Source organism: Aspergillus pseudonomiae (genome assembly GCF_009193645.1).
Source record: "Aspergillus pseudonomiae strain CBS 119388 unplaced genomic scaffold BDV37scaffold_44, whole genome shotgun sequence".
In the NCBI taxonomy this organism is placed as follows: Eukaryota; Fungi; Ascomycota; class Eurotiomycetes; order Eurotiales; family Aspergillaceae; genus Aspergillus; species Aspergillus pseudonomiae.
The window spans coordinates 61,955-81,080 of record NW_022476036.1 but is presented as its reverse complement, the minus strand read 5'-3'; the positions used below and the strand labels follow the sequence as shown (position 1 = coordinate 81,080).

The 19,126-nt window shown below is 51.0% G+C and overlaps 5 protein-coding genes across 5 annotated transcripts; 3 read left to right on the top strand and 2 right to left on the bottom strand.

Moving 5' to 3' along the window:
• Window positions 1–252: 252 nt before the first annotated feature.
• Window positions 253–8,892, top strand: BDV37DRAFT_294863 (type I polyketide synthase; the record flags this gene model as incomplete). The annotated part of the gene is made up of 14 exons (XM_032089733.1): window positions 253–944; window positions 1,000–1,348; window positions 1,538–1,713; window positions 1,766–2,263; window positions 2,314–2,434; window positions 2,501–2,660; window positions 2,716–3,724; window positions 3,812–5,134; window positions 5,189–5,521; window positions 5,587–5,648; window positions 5,710–5,792; window positions 5,852–7,611; window positions 7,679–7,999; window positions 8,053–8,892. The coding sequence occupies exons 1-14, from the start codon at window positions 327–329 to the stop codon at window positions 8,890–8,892; spliced, it is 7,653 nt and encodes a 2,550-aa protein (XP_031940315.1). The 5' UTR covers window positions 253–326.
• Window positions 8,893–9,592: 700 nt separating this feature from the next.
• BDV37DRAFT_284149 (P-loop containing nucleoside triphosphate hydrolase protein) lies at window positions 9,593–11,279 on the bottom strand (the record flags this gene model as incomplete). Its single annotated transcript, XM_032087443.1, has 4 exons — window positions 9,593–9,612; window positions 9,957–10,910; window positions 10,999–11,105; window positions 11,170–11,279. 4 exons carry the CDS (start codon window positions 11,277–11,279, stop codon window positions 9,593–9,595), a joined length of 1,191 nt encoding a protein of 396 aa, XP_031940314.1.
• Window positions 11,280–11,767: 488 nt separating this feature from the next.
• Window positions 11,768–13,667, top strand: BDV37DRAFT_149919 (P-loop containing nucleoside triphosphate hydrolase protein). Its single transcript, XM_032078955.1, has 3 exons — window positions 11,768–12,267; window positions 12,355–12,464; window positions 12,576–13,667. Exons 1-3 carry the CDS (start codon window positions 12,095–12,097, stop codon window positions 13,619–13,621), a joined length of 1,329 nt encoding a protein of 442 aa, XP_031940313.1. The 5' UTR covers window positions 11,768–12,094; the 3' UTR covers window positions 13,622–13,667.
• A 279-nt stretch (window positions 13,668–13,946) lies between these two features.
• BDV37DRAFT_251307 (cytochrome P450) lies at window positions 13,947–16,051 on the top strand. Its single transcript, XM_032082283.1, has 3 exons — window positions 13,947–14,381; window positions 14,434–15,007; window positions 15,086–16,051. Exons 1-3 carry the CDS (start codon window positions 14,222–14,224, stop codon window positions 15,963–15,965), a joined length of 1,614 nt encoding a protein of 537 aa, XP_031940312.1. The 5' UTR covers window positions 13,947–14,221; the 3' UTR covers window positions 15,966–16,051.
• A 19-nt stretch (window positions 16,052–16,070) lies between these two features.
• BDV37DRAFT_251301 (glycerol kinase) lies at window positions 16,071–18,749 on the bottom strand. The gene is made up of 4 exons (XM_032082282.1): window positions 18,116–18,749; window positions 17,024–18,009; window positions 16,808–16,974; window positions 16,071–16,721 (listed from the first exon to the last, which is right to left on the bottom strand). Exons 1-4 carry the CDS (start codon window positions 18,415–18,417, stop codon window positions 16,233–16,235), a joined length of 1,944 nt encoding a protein of 647 aa, XP_031940311.1. The 5' UTR covers window positions 18,418–18,749; the 3' UTR covers window positions 16,071–16,232.
• Between the last annotated feature and the right edge of the window lie 377 nt (window positions 18,750–19,126).

Below are 19,126 nucleotides of genomic sequence, written 5' to 3'. Positions count from 1 at the left end.
CATCAGATTGGGTACATTTAAGCTTTCCACGATGCAGGAGCTCTAGTAGCCCAATGACTGGGCTGAGATTCTCTCGCTGTATTGATGTGACTTATCGAAATGTCCTAGCAAGTGACGTGGCGATGCATTCTTGGGTCCATTGATTTAAATGCCAAGATTTGCAACTATGGTGGAAGTACTAAGGTAACTGGATTGTAATTCCCTCGAAAGCACAGGTCTATAAGGTTATATTATCCACAGAGTATCGACATCGGCATAGGAAGCTCGATTTTCACCCGAGATCTGCTTATACCGAGGCTCATTGCTTGCTTATCGACTTGTCTTGTATGTCAATCATGTCGACATGTTCAGAGCAGGGCTTGCCGCCACTGGCAATTGTGGGCTTATCACTCAAGTTCCCCGGAGACGCTGTGACGCCAGATGACTTTTGGAAGATGCTTCTGGAGGGGAGAGCCACCGCGAGCGAGTTCCCCCCAGATCGGCTGAATATCAATGCTCACCATCATCCGGACCGTGAACGTCTGGACCGTCTCTCCCTACGGGGAGGAAATTTTATGAAAGGAGACCTGGGTGCTTTCGACGCTGGATTCTTCACAATAAACGCCACCGAGGCAGAAGCAATGGATCCGCAACAGCGGCTGATTCTGGAGGCATCGTACCGCGCGCTTGACAATGCTGGAATTACGATGGCGGAAGCGTCAGGTTCTAAGACCTGTGTTTTTACAGGAAGCTTTTGCAATGATTACCACACGTTGCAAACAAAGGACCCTATGAGATTACCGAAATGGCATGCTACTGGGACATCTATGAATATGTTGTCGAATCGTGTCAGCTGGTTTTTCAACTTGCAAGGCCCAAGCGCTACTGTGGATACTGCGTGCTCCAGTAGTTTGATGGCGATTGACTTAGTCTGTCAATCTATCTGGAGCGGTAATTCCTCGATGGTAAGAATGGTTGAATGATCCTGGCATGATAAAGTGTCCGCTAACCTGTGGAAAGGGATTGGCCATTGGCAGTAATACCATATTGGCATTGGAAACGAGTCTCTGCCTTGATAACTTAGGTTTGCTCTCGAAGGACAGTCGTTCATATAGCTTTGATCAACGAGGGAACGGCTATGCACGAGGCGAAGGTGTTGGCGTCTTAGTGATCCGACCGCTGGGGGAGGCCATCCGAAATGGAGACACTATAAGAGCTGTTATCCGATCCTCCGCCTCAAACCAGGATGGACGTACGCCTGGGATTATGCAGCCTAGTGGGACTATGCAAGAGAAACTGATCCGCGATACCTATGAGAGAGGAGGGCTCAGCCTAGCAACAACGCGATACTTTGAAGCCCACGGGACCGGTAGGTGGCACTAGTTTGACCAACCACTGTGGGTATATAGGAGGAGGCTGACTTGACATTAATTCTAGGAACGGCGGTAGGGGATCCTATTGAAGCCCGCGCAATTGGAGGAATCTTCCGTCAGTATCGCTCAGCTGAAGACCCGCTTTACATGTATGAACTGCGCTTAGCACTCAATCTTGCAACCAGATTCTAAGCCAACTCACAGTGGATCCGTAAAGTCCTCTGTTGGACATCTGGAGGGTGCCAGCGGCGTGGCCGGAGTGATCAAGGTCGTTCTTGCCTTGGAAAAGGGAATTATCCCACCTAATGCAGGCCTCGAAACGCTGAACCATCGAATTGATGATGAATTCCTACATATAAAGGTTTGTTTCCGGCGCATTTCATGGCTGGCTGCTCCTGGACTAACAACCGTAGGTCCCCCAAGAACCGGTGGTCTGGCCGGTCGATGGCTTGCGAAGGGCGTCAGTAAGCTCCTTTGGCTTTGGTGGTTCAAATACCCATATTGTGCTAGATGATGCCTTGAACTACCTCCATATGAATGGCCTACAGGGCAACCACAATACCGCCGCTCATTCGAGCACCATGTGCGTAGAGTCTGATCAGACAAATGGAATTCCAGACGAGACACTTGATGAAGCAAAGTTGCTTGTCTGGTCAGCTGCCGATGAGAATGGAATTTCCCGCATCCAGGACAAATGGAGATCTTTCTTCTCATCGCTTCAGGTTACAGACCAGGAAAAGAAAGCCTACTTAAGTAACTTGGCATACACGTTGGCCCATAGGAGAAGTCACCATCTATGGCGGACCTTTGCGACTGTGAAATGTTCGGATGACTGGTCAGCCATCGTGGATAAATTTGCTCGCCCGTATCGGTCAAGTTCAACGCCCAACCTGGCATTTGTATTCACTGGGGTAAGCTAGTTTACAACACTCCCATGCACAATAACTGACACCCGGGGCAGCAAGGAGCGCAGTGGTACGCTATGGGTCGCGAACTGATAGCCGGATATTCCGTTTTCCGTGATAGTGTCCAAGCTGCCAGTAGATATCTACAAACCTTGGGTTGCCAATGGGATCTTTTAGGTACGTATTGCACCACAAGGCGTTCCCAATAATGAGATTTGGTGATTAAACTGATTCAATTCCTAGAGGAGCTTCAAAAGCCAGAGGAATTGTCGAACGTGAACAAGACAGAATATAGCCAGCCGCTTTGCACTGCGCTTCAAGTTGGCTTGGTTGACCTTCTCGCGCACTTCAAGATATCTCCCAAGGTTGTAATCGGCCACTCGGCTGGGGAGGTTGCAGCTGCGTATGTCTTTCGCTTGCTTGTTGATGGCTCATCCCCATTTGCTAACTGTTTGCAGATACTGTACTTCTGCTATAGACAGGCAATCCGCTTGGAAGATCGCTTTTTACCGTGGCAAATGGAGCAGTCGGCTGGAAAAGTCCAGCTATGTCAAAGGGGCAATGCTAGCGGTGGCCCTATCCCCAAAAGATGTTGAGCCATACTTAAACAAAGTAGCGGGTGAGTGCGAGATCTTGAGGTTAACAGTGGCTTGTATCAACAGCCCTAAAAGCGTGACGATCTCCGGCGAAGAGGTGCAAATCGATATGCTAAAGTCAGCACTCAGTGTTGAGAACATCTTCTGTCGAAAGTTGAAGGTCAAGGTCGCCTATCACTCATTCCAAATGCATGAAATCGCTGCACAATATCAGAACGCGATGGGACAGTTGGAGAAGGGTACCGAGCCCAAGACTCCCATTGAAATGGTGTCCTCTGTCACGGGTGCATGGATCAAACCAGACGACTTAACGAAGCCTAGCTATTGGGTACAAAATATGGTCTCTCCAGTGAAGTTCTCCGATGCTTTGTTCACTCTCTGCTCAAACACAGAGACACCTAAACGGAAGCTTGATCTAAGCCATCGGCGGGCGTTGCCAATCCATCACTTGATTGAGCTGGGTCCCCATTCCGCACTGCAAGCACCTATCAAAGAGAACTTGAACAGTGCAAGTCGGCAGTCAGTAGGGTATCATTCCCTTCTGGTGCGCGGTGTACCAGCTATCGACACTGTAATGGCCGTAGCTGGTTATTTACATGCAGCTGGCTACTCAATCGACCTTGGCGCTGTGAACAATCTCAATAGTCTCGAAGAAAAGGGCCTGCTCAAATCATTGCCAGATCTCCCAGAGTATCCATTTAACCATAACAAGATTTACTGGCATGAGAGCCATATAAGCAGAAATCACAGACTAGCCAAGATTGGCAGAAATGACCTCCTTGGCTCGCCGGATCCCAACTGGAACCCTCTTGAGCCGCGATGGAGAAACATTATCAAGTTGTCCGAGATGCCCTGGGTTCGAGACCATCAAGTGAGTTTCCCTTGGTGTTCGATACTCCTAAGCAATCTGTGCAAGGACGCAACAATTACAATGAATATGCTGACAAGGCTTTGGTAGATCAATGGTACGATACTATACCCGGCAGCGGGAATGGTCATCATGGCCGTTGAGGCAGCAAAACAGTTGGCCATCGCTGGTCGACAGATCTCAAGTTTCAATATCAAAGACGTGATTCTTCATGCCGCAATCCCAATTCAGGAACAGAACGATGTGGAAACGGCCTTTCATATGCGTCCGGTTAAGGAGCTTACGTCTGCAGCATCCCATTGGTATGAGTTTGCGCTCTACATGAATACAGATTCATCCTGGGTGTCAAACTGTACGGGCACTATTCAGGTTGCATATTATCCGGAAAAGCCAGACCCCGTAGACTGTGGCCATATCGAGCGGGATCTAGTCAGGCAACAGATTAGCGAGTATCGAAAGGCTAGCAAAGAATGTACCAGCCCCGCCGAAGTACAAGCCCTATATTCTCACCTGAAAGCCTGTGGTTATGAGTATGGTGAAGCTTTCCAACGAATTGCTGCTTTGAGTGTCAACCCAACCGACTGCACATGTGTTACTGGTGAGGTGAGCAACCGGCCATCAACCTCATATGAGACAATCCACCCTGCAGTGTTAGATGCACTAATCCAAACGTCACTTTGGCCGATGACGAGGTGTGGTGCCGAGGTCATACCGACGGCCGTGCCAACACGCATTGAGAACATAACAGTATCCGTCGATGGCCTCAACACTACGAACGATAAATTCAAAGTTCATACAAGGGTAGAAGCACCCGGCCACTCGGACATATCCGCGGACATCATCGCTTTTGACGAGCAACTAGGAAAAGCGATCGTCGCAGTGGACGGGCTCAGATGCACTGCGGTTAGTGAGCTTGCTATAGCAGAAACACACAGCTCTATAGATGACAAGCTCTGCCATCAGGTTGAGTGGAAGCCAGATATCAGGCTGTTGCGAAACGACGACATTGGCCAGATTTGTCGACAAACCAGCGTGGACTCTTCAGCACTTGAAGATTTCTACATGGAAGTGGACTTTCTCTTGCTTGCCCGTCTTTTGGAAGCTCTCGATGTTCTGGCTGAAAGGAAGTTATCACCCAGCAAGCCACACTTTAAGAAGTACCTCGAATGGGCAGCTACCCAGAAGAGACTGTTCACTGATGGTCAACTCTTGTTCTCCATGGAACCATGGAAAAGCCGTCTCCACGATATAGAGTATATTCAGTCCCTAGACACGCGGCTTTATGACAGTAACCCGCAAGGGAATTTTCTGGTGAGCTTCTCTAGAAACTTTACAAAGCTTCTGTGTGAGGAGGTAGACCCTCTGGAATTTATCTTTACAGGTGGTCTCATTGACGATTATTACTTTGATGCGGTATGTCCGGCCCTTTGCATTTACCGAATTCGAGATTAACATACGAGATCCCAGATCGACCGTTCAAACAGCTGTAGTAGAATCACGGCATATCTCGAGCTATTAGTGCACGCGAATCCACAGATGAGAATACTTGAGATTGGTGCTGGAACGGGGTCTGCTACGAGAATCTTTTTACGCACGTTGGGACGAGGGCAGGATAATTCGCAACCATCTAGATATGCGCACTGGGAGTACACTGATATTTCGCGCTCGTTCTTCAGCGAGGCAGCGGGCCAATTTGCTGCGGAAGGGGACCGAATGAGCTTCAACACTCTTGATATCGAACATGATCCTGAGCAGCAGGGCTTCGAGTGCGGCACGTATGACATGGTTGCTGCTTCCTTGGTATGTCCCTTATGACGCTTTGAAGTTGTTCTCTCTTAGTACACCCACTAACATACGGATTATAGGTGATCCATGCCACTTCAGACTTAACCAAGACTTTGACCCATGTTCGAAAGCTTTTAAAACCGTAAGGGGACATGAAGCAGTCCCTATTTTAAAACATACAGTTTACTAATAGCCTATAACAGTGGAGGAAAACTGATCATGAACGAAATGATCAACCCCGCGCGTTCTGCGTACGTATTTGGGCTTCTCGAGGGCTGGTGGTTGGGTAAGTATCATACATTGTCCGGTAGCCAGGAATGTTGATAGAGATGCTGACATGCAAAGGCTGCGAATCTTATCGTTCGCTGGGCCCTTGTATAGATGAACGACGCTGGCATGAGCTTCTATTGCAGACCGGATTCTCAGGTTGTGACCTTGTCTTTCCTGACGTCGAGAAAGCTCCTTGCCCAGAAAATGCCTTTATCATTGCCACAGCCACTCAAAGCACTCGAGAGGCGGCCAGAGGTCCTCGGATTCAAATTGTCCATGACCCGACTGACAGCGTTCAGGCTAAACTTGCACGGCTACTTGAAGAGGGATGTCGAGAACTGACAGGTTCTTCAGTAGAATGTGTCTCGTTTGAGGAAACGGGGTCCTCCAACGATCTATTAAGAGTCTTCTTGCTTGAATATAGCAAGCCAGTATTGTATGGAATGAAGGAAGAAGTGTACACAAGACTCCAGACACTTCTCATCTCTACCGAAACCACCCTTTGGGTTACTGAAGGAGGAGGAAAGGGCTCCACAAGGCCAGATCTGCACCTCATCGAAGGTCTATTCAGAGTATTGGCTGAAGAGGATGGAGGCCGAAACCGTTACCTTCTTTCTCTTGAACGACAACAATCAGAAGGACACCCTCACCACCGACTAATGCTAGATCTCATATCGCACATTCTTTCCCCAGTCTCTTCAGTTGTTGACTCTGAATATACTGAGCATCAAGGCGTACTGCAAATTGGGCGCGTGGTGAACCATCTGCCTCTGAACAACGCTGTCTCAATTCAGACAAATCCACAACAGGTCATCATGAGACCATTGGGCTGTGGGACTGAATTGCGTCTTGATGCTTCGTCCTCCAGCATGACGAACGGTTTTCGGTTCATCGAGGCCGAATGGGGCGATCGGGCTCTTGTTGAAAACGAAGTGGAGCTCGAGGTCAGCTACGTGGGCGTCAACTTCCGCGATGTTCTTGTTGCCTTGGGTCAGCTTAATGTCGGGAGCATAGGCCTTGAATCTAGCGGCACTGTTACACGTGTTGGAACAGCGTGTCGTAAGTTCAAACCCGGAGATAAAGTCGTTGGTTTTCTGCCCAACTGCTACTCAACACATCTCCGGTTTCTTGAGACGGACCCTGTTGTTCATGTCCCCCAGGGGATCTCCCTGACTACTGCGGCTTCTATCCCAGCAAATTTCATTACTGCGTATATGGGACTGAAGGAGCTCGCGCGAATTCAGCCTGGTGAATCTGTCCTAATCCATTCTGGAGCTGGAGGTACAGGCCAAGCAGCGATACAGATCGCGAAACACTTCGGAGCTCAGGTCTATACTACAGTAGGCTCTGAAAGCAAAAAGGCATTTCTAATAGAGACATATGGAATTCCCGAGTCCCATATCTACTCGAGCAGATCCACACTTTTCTCAAAGGCGATTCTCCAACAAACCGCAGGGAAGGGGGTGGATATAATCTTGAACTCACTCTCAGGTGAAAGCCTTATCAAGTCATGGGAGTGCATTGCCCCGTACGGCAGATTCATTGAAATTGGCAAGAAGGACATTCTCTCGAACAGCAAGCTTCCAATGTTCCAATTTGCAAAGAATACAGCATTCATCTCTCTCGACCTAGGGTCTTTGGCAAAGGACCGCCCAACTGCTTGCGTGTCTGCGCTAACAGAGATCTTGGCTTTGCTCGTGGAGGGAAAGTTACAACCCCCAAGTCCAATCGCCACATACGGCGTCGGTGAGATGGAGAAAGCTTTTCGACTAATGCAGGGTGGGAAGCATCACGGTAAGTTAGTTATTGAGATGCGTCGGGATGATCCAGTCATGGTAAGCATGAAGTTATCCACTTCCGCCATCGTTTCATTAAGGTCATGTCTGTTAACCTGTAAAACAGACCATGCTGAACCCCAAACCCAACTCTTTCTTTGACCCCAACGCCACATACGTTATTTCCGGTGGATTAGGTGGCCTTGGTCAGAATGCTGTTAACTGGCTTGTTTCTCGTGGGGCGCGAAATCTGCTCCTACTGTCGCGATCTGGTGGAGACAACCCCGAGGGCCGTGAACTATTTGATCAATTACACAGCCAAGGCGTGAAAGCCCTGGCTCCGGCATGCGATGTGAGCGATGCACAGTCGCTCCGCAAAGCGCTTGACGCCTGTCAATCACACATGCCCCCCATCAAAGGCTGTATTCAGGGTGCAATGGTGCTGCATGTACGTATAGCCTGCGCTTCGAGAAACTCTTCTGTGTACTAACCTTACCATAGGATGTTTTATACGAAGACATGCCATACGCCGCCTGGCAAACCGCAGTCAATCCCAAAGTGCAAGGATCATGGAATCTCCACGAGCTCCTGCCCAAGGGGATGGACTTCTTCATCTTGCTGTCGTCCATCAACGGCCTGATCGGCTCCAGAGGACAGGCCAACTATGGCGCCGGCAACACCTTCCAAGACGCACTTGCCCACTACCGGGTCAGTATCGGCGAGCGCGCTACGTCTCTTGATCTGGGTCTCTTCACCTTCGCCGGGGCGGTAGCCAAGGATCCCAAACTGCGGGAGATGATGCCAAAAAACTCAGTCTTAGAGCCGGTCACCGAGGGGCAGTTCCACGCTTTGCTCGACTCATATTGCAACCCTGCTGTAACCCGGGATCTCAGGCTGAGTTGCCAGACAGCGATCGGTATCCAACCAGTGGTGATGGAGAGGGGTGCCGTAAGGGCGTACTGGCTCGAGAAACCGCTGTTTGGGTTCCTACAGCTTGACCAAGCATCGCAGGGCGACCAGCAGGGCCAGGCGCGCGGTGTGGACATCGCTACCGCGTTGCGGAGTGCCGCATCATTGGCGGAGGCAACCACATTGACTGCAGAGGCCCTGACCCTGAAGCTTTGTAAGGTCCTCTCGCTTTCCGAAGGTGATATCGATGCAAACAAAGCTTTGCATGAATATGGCGTGGATTCGCTCGTTGCAGTAGAACTTCGAAGCTGGTTCTCGAAAGAGATGCATGCCGATGTTGCCGTGTTTGATATCATGGGGCGCGCCACTGTTAATTCTCTCGCGCAACTGGCAGCTGGCCGAAGTAAGCTGGAAAAGGGATGGGCTGCGTGAGGTGAGAAGTCTTTAGAAATTTATCAGGTAGTTTTCAATGTTAGTCGAGTCTGTGTAGTCTCTTTCTCAGCAGATTCTGTGCGAACTAAATCCATTTTTGTCATTCTTCATTGGATCGTCGGGCGAGATAGTGGGTTTTAACTACTTAAATTTGATATATAGTACGATCAATTTTAATCAGAAATATAACCTAGTGTCCTAACGCAGCCTCAAAGGGGCGTGCTATACTCTCATCCTCATTCCGAGCATGATATACAGATCTCTAGCAACCTAATGATAATCTCTAGAAAAGCTCATCAACAATAAGCAGAGAGTAATGCACAGCATTTTCTCAATTCTGTAAAGTGTACATACATTCATTCATACATACATACAGCAAAACAACCCACCAGCATCCCCTAATGCACAGTGATGTCATCCCTAAGATCGACATGAACAAGTGAGGCTTGGGCTCCAGTTCTCGCCCCTCCGACCCTTAGTCACCGTGGAGAAACAGGAAGAGACACTCTAGGCAAACCTGACGTGGCGGCTACTTGTACCAATCAGTTGGAGTGGTCGCGTGCTGTCTATGTCGTTGCCTCTTATTTGGTGCATACTATGTGACTATGACTACTGTCTACTGTTCACTGCCCACTTGGAGGGACTCGCTGGCTGTGTTTTCTAGGCAACCACGGTCCGGACGAAAAACAAAAAACAAGGATTAGTAGGTATCGTGGTATACTAAGGATATTGTGAGCATTCTCGTGGTAGAGATGTTGGGAGTCAATGTCGGCCTGATGGGATTCAGTTAGGGCTTCCTCGCCCGACATGAGGGGCAGTTGATCGTTCCACCTTCACATCCTACTCAGTAGCATAATGGTTTGAATTGTTTTTTATTTCATATTTTCACAGCCCTAGTTATCTGGTATATATGTTATATTATGTAAACAAACAGGGAAACACAAGCAGACATCCGCCCAAAACAAAAACCCAGTAAGAATAATCATTAAATAATAAATCATAGCCACCGAAGTTCGAACACATACCAGGAGTCCAGGATCCCAACTACATCATCACACATCCACCTCGGCGGTTTTTCTCTCGCGCCATTTGCGTTTCCAGCTCCAATAACCGTGCTTCATACTCGTCTCTGGCTCGCAGCACCCGCAGATCGGCGTCTCGCTGGTGCAGGGCTTCCTTGTGCGCCATTTCCTTTTCGTACATTTCCTCTCGCTCGGCGTCGCGCTGTCTGCGTAGCTGATCGATGGCTTCTCGGTGCGCCATCTCCTGCTGGTGCATTGCGTCTCGCTCCCTCTGCAGCTCGTCGATGTCCATGCGTAGTATGCTTTGCTGTTGCTTACTGCTCTTCAACTCCTCCTCAAGCTCGGCCCGCACGGCCTCGATCTCCTTCTTATGATTCAGATCCTGTCTGCGCTCGGCCTCGCGCATCTCCTTACGTAGCTCATTGAGCTGCCTCTCATACCTAGCTCGCAACCGCTCCACCTCCGCCTGCACCTCCTTCCCAGCGGCCGTCTCGCCCAGTGACTTCCCACTGGCCATCTCCTCCTGAATCCGCAGCGTCACATTCTGCGGCCGGCTCAGGATATACCGAATGATCTCCGTGGCAGACGCAATCCCATCATCCTGCCGAAAGACCCGGCTCCCGTGCCCGATCATCTCGCCCCAGAACTTGCGCTCCGATTGCAGCTGGCTCTCGCGCCGGACCTCCTTCTCGGACGGCGGGCTGCTCCACATCGTCGTGGCCAGCACGACCCCACTGAGACATTTCTCGCCGCAGAGCTTCTTGAACATCATCAGGTTGCGGATGGAGGCGCCGCCCATGCGCACGTCCTTGATGCGGTGCAGGTAGATGATCCCGGCCAGCTTGATATTCTCGTTGTAGGAGAAGCGCAGCCAGTCGGCGATCTCAACCAGCACGTCTGTGTCGGACCGCGTGGTGTCGTCAAACCCTGGCGTGTCGATCAGGAAGATCCGTTGGTTGTCTATTTGGGCTTGGTGGATGCCGACTTCGGTTGTGCCTGTGGGTTTGGTAAGTGGACTGTTTTTTCTTCCTTCTTTTTCGTTTTTCTCTGTTTCAGAAAGTAGAGGGGAATGGGGTAAACCTACAGGAAAGCAGGCTATCGCCTACAAGGGCGTCTTCGTTAAAATGCGAGATGAAGGTGCTTTTCCCGACACCTGTTATCCCCATGACAGCAATAACGCGGTCGTCTGGTCTAAGCGGGCAAAAAAGTGAGTAAAAACGGTGAGTGGATCATGCATGGAATAGAATATACGTACGTGATATCCGGCAGCTGTGCATCGTGATGATGGTCCTTTTTAAACATGGGAGTGATGGGCTCGTCCAGCGAGACCTGGGACTCGTAGCCGGATTCTGACTCCGAGTGCATCTTGACGATATAATAACCTTGCACACAATAACAGTAATCTGACCAGAAGACAATAGTTTGAGCCCGTAGCCAGGGTCTGTGGGACTAGACAAGGGACTTGAAAGAAAGGGGTTTGGATGTGATTAAATCTCGAATTCCCCGGCAGAGTGAAAAGTAGCATTTAAGCCAGCGTGGAAAACTGGGGCTTCACTCTCTCTCTGCCTCCCTGAGGCCCCGTACCAGGGACACGCATTCCACAGCTTGACGTGTCAGGTAACATGTCTTTTTTTGCTGCCTTATAGTACCGTTTGGTTCGTGGCTGCAACACTTGCCTAATGAGAGGAGTACGTAGGAGAGGGAAGGGAAAGAAAACGAACAACAAAACACCCAATACCCACTTTTGCTTCACAAGGCGAGCCGTTGGCTTGTGGTGACACGCAGCGAGCAGGCGTTTTGCAGCTGCTTTACTGGGGCGTTGCCAACTCAGTCTTGGGTGTGAAAGACGGGGCCAGACAAGTAGACAAGTCACAGCCTGCGGATTGACTGGACTTACATGCCTGGCCAAGTGCTGTTGGGCCTTGACTTTTGCCTTGCGTGCCTCATTTTTATTTCATTCTATTTTTGTTTTGCTGATTGCTTGGTTTTGTTGTTTCTTTTTATCTGTTTGTATACATGGCTTGTTTCCCTGTTATCTTCCTTCTTTCTATATCTCTATCTTCGTCAGTAAATCTCCCTAACTTCAACATCAACCCTAACCACCTCCCTCGGCAAACTAAACAACCCTAACTGAACACATCTACCCTCTCAACCACCTCCTAACCAAAGGAACACCCAAAATGACCACAAAAGGCTACTTCGCCGGTATCCGCCGCAGCTCCACAGAGCCGATCTCGAAACCGGCCCGGCGAATATCAGTTGCATCGGGTGCAAATGCAATACCAGAAGTATCCTCACCACGCCGCAACAGCCACAACGTGCACTTCCGCGAGAGGGACACAAATACCCAACAGTAAGAGACAACCCTTCACTGAGTCCCATTCACATTCACTTGGTCTTGTACACTCGGACTCAAGAAATGCTAACCAATTACACCCAGAGATGACACGGTCGTGATCGCTGTCATGGGCGTCACGGGCTCCGGGAAGAGTTCCCTGATATCTCTTCTTGCGGATCAGCCGGTGGGTATTGGGCATAATTTGCAGTCTCGTGAGTTCTATTCTTCTTCTTCTTCTTCTTCTTCTTCTTCTTCTTTCTTAAAAAAAACGGGTTGAATGATGGATGAGATGTAAGATATCATACTAAGACGGGTTTACATAGATACAACCCACACAGACATGTTCAGCTTCTCGCACCCCGAAACCAAACGCACCGTTATCCTCCTCGACACCCCCGGCTTCGACGACACCGAGCGCTCCGACACGGAAATCCTGAAAGAGATCTCCTGCTTCCTGGCCATGATCCACGAGAAGCGGTGGCGGCTAGTGGGCATCGTGTACCTGCACCGCATCACGGACCCGCGGCTGGGGGGCTCTGCGATGAAGAACCTGCACATGTTCGAGAAGCTGTGCGGCAGCGGCAGCTTCCCGGGCGTGGTGCTGGTGACCAACATGTGGGGGGACCTGGAGCCAACAGAGGCCGGGAGGGCGCTCGGGGAGCGACGAGAGGCGGAGCTGAAGGGCCAGTTCTGGAAGACGATACTCGCGCAGGGGGGCAATGTGATGCAGCATGATGGGTCGAGGGAGAGCGCGGCGGCCATTGTGTCGTCGCTGGTGCGGCGGAATGAGGAGGTGGTGTTGCATATCGTGCATGAGTTGGTCGAGGAGCGGAAGACGCTGGATGAGACCGAGGCCGGGCAGTATGTTCAGGCTGAGCTCTTGAAGATCAAGAAGAAGTATGATCGTGAGATCGCCGATCTTCAGGAGAGTATGGAGGAGGCCATGGAGGCCAGGGACGAGGAGACCGCCCGCGCTATCAAGAGGGAGAGGGAGGCGGCCAAGGCGAAGGTGGCGCAGAAGGCGCGCGAGTCTAAGGGCCTCCGCATCTCGATGCAGCAGCTCGTGCAGGAGAAGATGGCCGAGTATGATGCTCGTGCCACGGAGCCGGATAACCAGGAGGCCGTCCGGGGTCGTATCGCGGAGCTCTTTGAAGAGTTCAAGTCCGAGATGCGCGAGGAGATGCGGGAAGAGCTGGAGGCCGAGATGCGGGACGTCAAGGAAAGACTGGCGAGGATCGAAACCGGGCCGACTGAGAAGGCTGAGCAGCGCGTTGAACAGCGAGAGGAGGAACAGCCGAAGGAAGATAACAAGTCGGGCGGGCTCATGGGATGGTTCTCCAGACCTCTCAGCGGGTTCAGCCGAGCCTGAACGAGTGGCAACGCATCATGGTTTATGCTGGAGGGATACTGCACTTTCTTTCTGTCAAGGTATAATAATCTAGGCGTTTGTATTTACACGGCTATACACTGAACGGACAATAATGCACTTCACAAATGCACTTTGAATATGCACGGATAAGCACATGCTTCCATCTTCGGGCCGCATAGATCAGCATTAGCCTTGCATCAACTGCCGTACACGCCCACAAGGAAGAAATAAGGGCATGGGGGGGGGGGGGTCACGGGCCAATCACGTGGGGCATATTGGGATGCAGCAGGAGGGTCATATGAAAGAGTACCTAGGTACGAACTCGCCTCGCAACCCCTCGAGATCCTCGAGCTGATGTGGGGCTCGCAAGCTCTGCTCGAAGAGGAATCGTCCAGACCTCCAGACTACACTAGCGCATGCGGGGAAGGCACTTGACTGGTGGGGAAAATCCTGGCTCATTTCTGAAGATCAACAGGTGTGATGGTATAGCTGACCTACCTGGAGGATCCTCGACCGTTATAAGAATAACCGGGCGTCCCGGGCTAACGCGCATGGCTTCCAGAGTTGTGTTTTCGAACCAGATTCGACACTACCCTCGCCATGATTGAAGACTTGCTCCACCAGATGATGCCCGGGAAGGCAGCTCTTTGCCTCCTCGGCGTCTTCTTTCTTGCCTGCATAGTTCGAAAAGTACAGATATCAATGCAGATTCAACGGCTGGGGGGCAGGGCCCCTATGGTACAGTTTCGCCTCCCATACGGCAAGTATTTCCGAGATCCTGCAAGCACGACGTCATTAACATGACCATATAGCCATGGACTTTATCTACAAATCCCTTGCCGCGAACAGAGCCCACCGCGACCTGGAGTTCTTCAGCAACGCAATCAAGACAGCGAAGGGGCCATCGCAGATTAACAATCCCAAAACCGCCGAGGTTAGCGCAGGCGTCTCGGCTCGAATCATCTTCACCCGAGACCCCGAGAACATCAAGGCCATCCTCGCGGGCCAGTTCGCAGACTATGGCAAGGGTGAGCCCTTCCATAACGACTGGAAAGAGTTCCTGGGCGACAGCATCTTTGTCACAGACGGTGAGCTGTGGTCGCGCTCACGACATCTGATTCGACCGATGTTTGTGCGCGAGCGGATCGTGGACACCGAGGTCTTCGAAAAGCATGTGCAGCACCTTATCCCCTTCCTGTCAGGACAGGATTCACCGATCAGTAGCAAGGTCGTCGATGTTGGCCCGTTATTCTTCCGCTACACGCTGGACGCAGCTACCGACTATCTGCTGGGCCAAGGCACGGACAGTCTCCAGAACCCGACGACGCTGTTTAGCGAAGCATTCGGCTATGTGCAGCATCGCCAGGCCGATCTAACACGACTCGGGTACGTACAATCATCCACTGCAGTATCAGTGAGGCTTCCACAAGTCCATATCTCATCAACTAACCATGTCACATACAGTGTCTTCAAGTTCCTGCTCTCACTGAAGGAATTCCGCCGCAGCCTCAAGATCATGGACAACTTCATCCAACCCTACATCAGCCGAGTCCTATCCCTATCGACCGCCGAACTCGACCAGAAACTGTCCAAACAAGACACATTCCTGGACTCCCTCGCCCGCTTCACCCGAGACCCAAGAGTCCTCCGAGACCAACTGGTTGCAATCCTGCTCGCAGGCCGCGACACAACAGCCGGAACGCTCTCCTTCTGTCTCTTCGAACTCGCCCGGAACCCCGATGTCGTGGCAAAACTGCGACAGGAGATCGAGTCGCGACTCGGCGTCGGAGCCAAGGGCCAAAAGCCCAGCTACATCGATCTCAAGGAGATGAAGTACCTCAACGCGGTCCTTAATGAAACTATGCGTCTGTACCCGGTCGTTCCGTTCAATGTTCGTCTCGCGCTCCATGATACCACCCTGCCCCGTGGCGGTGGTCCGGATGGGCTCTCTCCGATCGGTGTTCGTGCTGATACCCGGGTGATATATTCTACGATGCTGATGCAGCGGAACCCGGAGAATTATGATGCTCCTGGCTCGGCTCAGTACGTGGACCCCGAGAAGTTTCATCCTGACCGCTGGTTGTCTGGCTGGCAGCCTAAGCCGTGGCGGTTTATCCCCTTCAATGGGGGCCCGAGGATCTGTCTGGGTCAGCAGTTTGCGACGATCGAGATGGGATATACGGTGGTTCGAATTCTCCAGGCGTTCCGGGAGATCAAGGCATACCCGGTTAGTGGGAAGGCGGTCGTGGAGGATCCTGTTCTTCGGTTTGAAGTCACCTTGAGTCCGGGATCAGAGTTGAATTGTCTCTTTGTGCCGGAGGAAGAAGCGGGTGTTACTCAATGAGCGAGTTTTGTTCGCCTTCTTGATCTTACGACTGATGAAAGGTGAAAGGATCTAATATCCCGTACAGTATAATGGGTGGTCATAGGTTATTTGGGTATATAAATTGTCAAAGAGCGTGTTGTATATAGCTTCTGTTTCATAACTTCATTATATGCTGTGTGAATGGACATCGTGAAGCCCCAAGAGTCTGCCTCCCTAATCATGAATGTACATTTTGGTACAGTAGAATGTGCTCATCTCAACGAACCAGCTGAATATCAGCGATGGCTAAGTTGATAAAAGGGTTACCTTGAGCTTGGTGAGCTTCTTCAGTCTCTGCAGAATCTCGACTCGCCGGAGTTCCAGATACAGATAGTCCTCGTCGGCATCGTCCAGATCACTGGAGATACTGACCAATGGCCTCTTCGCCGGAAGAATGCTGCTGTTGACCTTCGCTGGGACCATCTGGGTATTCTCGCTGTGCTGCACAGCAGCGGGAGCATCTTTCTTGGTCTCCGGGACGGCGGGTGGCACCTTGTTCCCAACCCATCCCCTGCTCATGTTGACTGCCTTTTCCCAGAGGGCAAATGACTCCGCACTTTGCTGGCGGCCAATCCGAGGCTCGAAGACCGTTCCCCCAGAACGGTTGATATCGCGCAATTCGGCAAAGTTCCGCCAAAGCCCAACTGCCAGGCCGGCGGCAATGGCCGCACCTAGCGCGGTCGTCTCTCGCATCTTCGGGCGATAGACCGGAATGGAGATCAGGTCTGCTTGGGTCTGAAACGTAAGTTAACAAGAAAGGCAATAGCCCAACAAAGGTATCAACAGTGGAGGTGATAGCTTAGGCGCAGTGATTACCGTACCTGCATTGCAAGATCAGAGTTACTCATTCCTCCGTCAACTGCCAGCTCCGACAGCGCATGGCCACTGTCCTTTTCCATCGCGTCCAGAATTGCCTTTGTTTGGAAGCAGGTTGCTTCAAGCGTGGCCCTGGCGATGTGGCCCTTCTTCGTGTACTGTGTAATTCCGACTAAATCCTATCAGGAGCTGGTCTGAAATAGATGAGGGGTTGGTCTCACAGATAGTTCCTTTCGCGTCGTCAATCCAATAAGGTGCAAAGAGCCCGCTGAACGCAGTAACAAAGACACATCCTCCGTTATCTTCCACCGTGAGGGCTAAATCGTTGATTTCTTTGGACTCCTTGAAGAACTCCAGGTTGTTCTGCAGGAACTTGACTCCGGAGCCACCAACAGCGATGCTCCCCTCGAGAGCGTACACTGGCTTTCCATCAAAGTGATAGGCGACTGTGGCCAATAGGCCGTGTTTGGATATAACAGGCTTTTCGCCCACATTGTAAAGGAGGAAACACCCTGTGCCGTATGTGTTCTTTGCCATCCCTGGCGAGAACCCTTTCTGGCCGACAAGAGCCGAGGACTGATCGCCGAGACAACCCATGATAGGGACGCCAGCGAGGACTCCATCTGAGATAACGCCATAGGCTTTTGTATCAGAAGATGGAACAATCTTCGGCAGATGAACTCTTCCTCGAATGTCAAAGAAGTCTAAAAGCGAGTTGTCGTACTCTAGAGTTTCCAAGTTCATGAACATCGTCCGTGACGCATTGGTAGGGTCCGAAACAAATACATTTGCTTGGCGACCTCCGTTCAAACAATACACGAGCCAGGTGTCGATGGTACCAAATGCGAGCGTACCGCGCTCATAAGCGTCCTTGACCCTGGGGACATTTGCGAGCATCCAGAGCAGCTTGGACGAGGATGAATAGGTTGATAACGGGAGGCCACAGACTTGCTGTAATCGTGACGCCCCAGGCTTCTCCTTCAACTCATTGACAATCGCTTGCGATCGCGTGTCCGTCCACACGATGGCATTGCACAGTGGTTCACCGGTTTCATAATCCCAAACCACAGTGGTTTCTCTCTGATTGGTAATCCCGACTGCCTTGATATCAACGCGAGAAAAACCAGTGGATTCAAACTGTTTGACTGCTTGCTCCACACATGTTTCCACAGAAGACACCAGGTCCAGTGGGTTGTGCTCATGCCATCTGAGTTACCCATTAGTCGCAAGCCGTTACACGCATGAAAGTTCACACCCTGAGAAGAAAAAAAAAAAAGGAAGAGAAGAGCAGCAACAGGGACAAAAGAGCTCACCCGGATTTTGGATAGATCTGCGGAAACTCCATCTGATGCGAGGCCACCGGTTCCCCTTCGCGATTGAAGATCAGAAACCTGGTACTGGTGGTACCCTGGTCAATCGAGCCTACAAAGATGTCTGACTGCTGCATAGCTAGGGCGTCTCGCGACCAGCGGGATGCTTGAGCTGTGTGATAACCTCGCGCAGCTTTTCCAATGGACCGGTAACAAAAGCGACTAGGGGAAGTGGGAAAGTGAGTAAAGACACAAGCCCTGTGAAGCAGGAATAGAAATAGCGACCGCGGAGAGTAAGCTGTCATATTACTTATATGAATCCCGCGAACCGATGACCGGGACTAATCCTTCGGTTCAATTTCTCCGTCACATAGCGAATCAACTGCGGGGAATGCGACTTAGATCCCAGACAACGACCAGTAGTAAGCGCGACACGATCGAAGATAGGAAAATGACAAGAAAAGGCACGGGTGGCTGAGCCAAACCAGCACGCAGGTGAATAGGGGCAATGTCGCTCATTCGCGGAGGGCAGGACTGAGAGGACAATGCTGCGAGGACCGCGTTTCCAACTGGGCTAGTCAACAGGGATCAGGGTCGTAAAGATTCCATACCATTTCCAGCGAGTCGCATATGCTGAGAGGATAAATTAATTTAGTTTGTTCTTGGTCCGGGAAGAAAGACAAAAAAAAAGGATTTAAATGGGGGAGCACCTGACGCGACGTGACCTTTTCTGGGCCCCAACCGCAAGGGAATTAATTCCGATCCGATGAATTCGTATTGTGCCCTCCCTTGCGTTCACCTGCAGATGGGAATGATGCGATGCTGGCAAACAAGTCCAGAGGATCAGCACTTGCGATCGTCGCAGTGGAGTCCAAGTGATCCACCCCCACAAATTGCGGGGTTCGCTCGTCGACTACTGTACCCCATGAACATCCGATCGTCGATGTACTCAACCCTATCTCCAGATCCTGGAATGTTTCCAGAACGTTGTGGAGACCAATGCAGCAGTGACAT

Coding starts and splice junctions, on each gene's coding strand:
- BDV37DRAFT_251307 (XM_032082283.1), top strand. CDS start 14,222: ATGATTGAAGACTTGCTCCACCAGATGATGCCCGGGAAGGCAGCTCTT. Junction 14,382..14,433: donor ACAGTTTCGCCTCCCATACG/GCAAGTATTTCC, acceptor ATGACCATATAG/CCATGGACTTTATCTACAAA. Junction 15,008..15,085: donor GCCGATCTAACACGACTCGG/GTACGTACAATC, acceptor TGTCACATACAG/TGTCTTCAAGTTCCTGCTCT.
- BDV37DRAFT_149919 (XM_032078955.1), top strand. CDS start 12,095: ATGACCACAAAAGGCTACTTCGCCGGTATCCGCCGCAGCTCCACAGAG. Junction 12,268..12,354: donor AGGGACACAAATACCCAACA/GTAAGAGACAAC, acceptor AATTACACCCAG/AGATGACACGGTCGTGATCG. Junction 12,465..12,575: donor TGGGCATAATTTGCAGTCTC/GTGAGTTCTATT, acceptor GGGTTTACATAG/ATACAACCCACACAGACATG.
- BDV37DRAFT_251301 (XM_032082282.1), bottom strand. CDS start 18,417: ATGACAGCTTACTCTCCGCGGTCGCTATTTCTATTCCTGCTTCACAGG. Junction 18,010..18,115: donor CAGATCTATCCAAAATCCGG/GTGAGCTCTTTT, acceptor TGGGTAACTCAG/ATGGCATGAGCACAACCCAC. Junction 16,722..16,807: donor ACTCTGATCTTGCAATGCAG/GTACGGTAATCA, acceptor CTTACGTTTCAG/ACCCAAGCAGACCTGATCTC.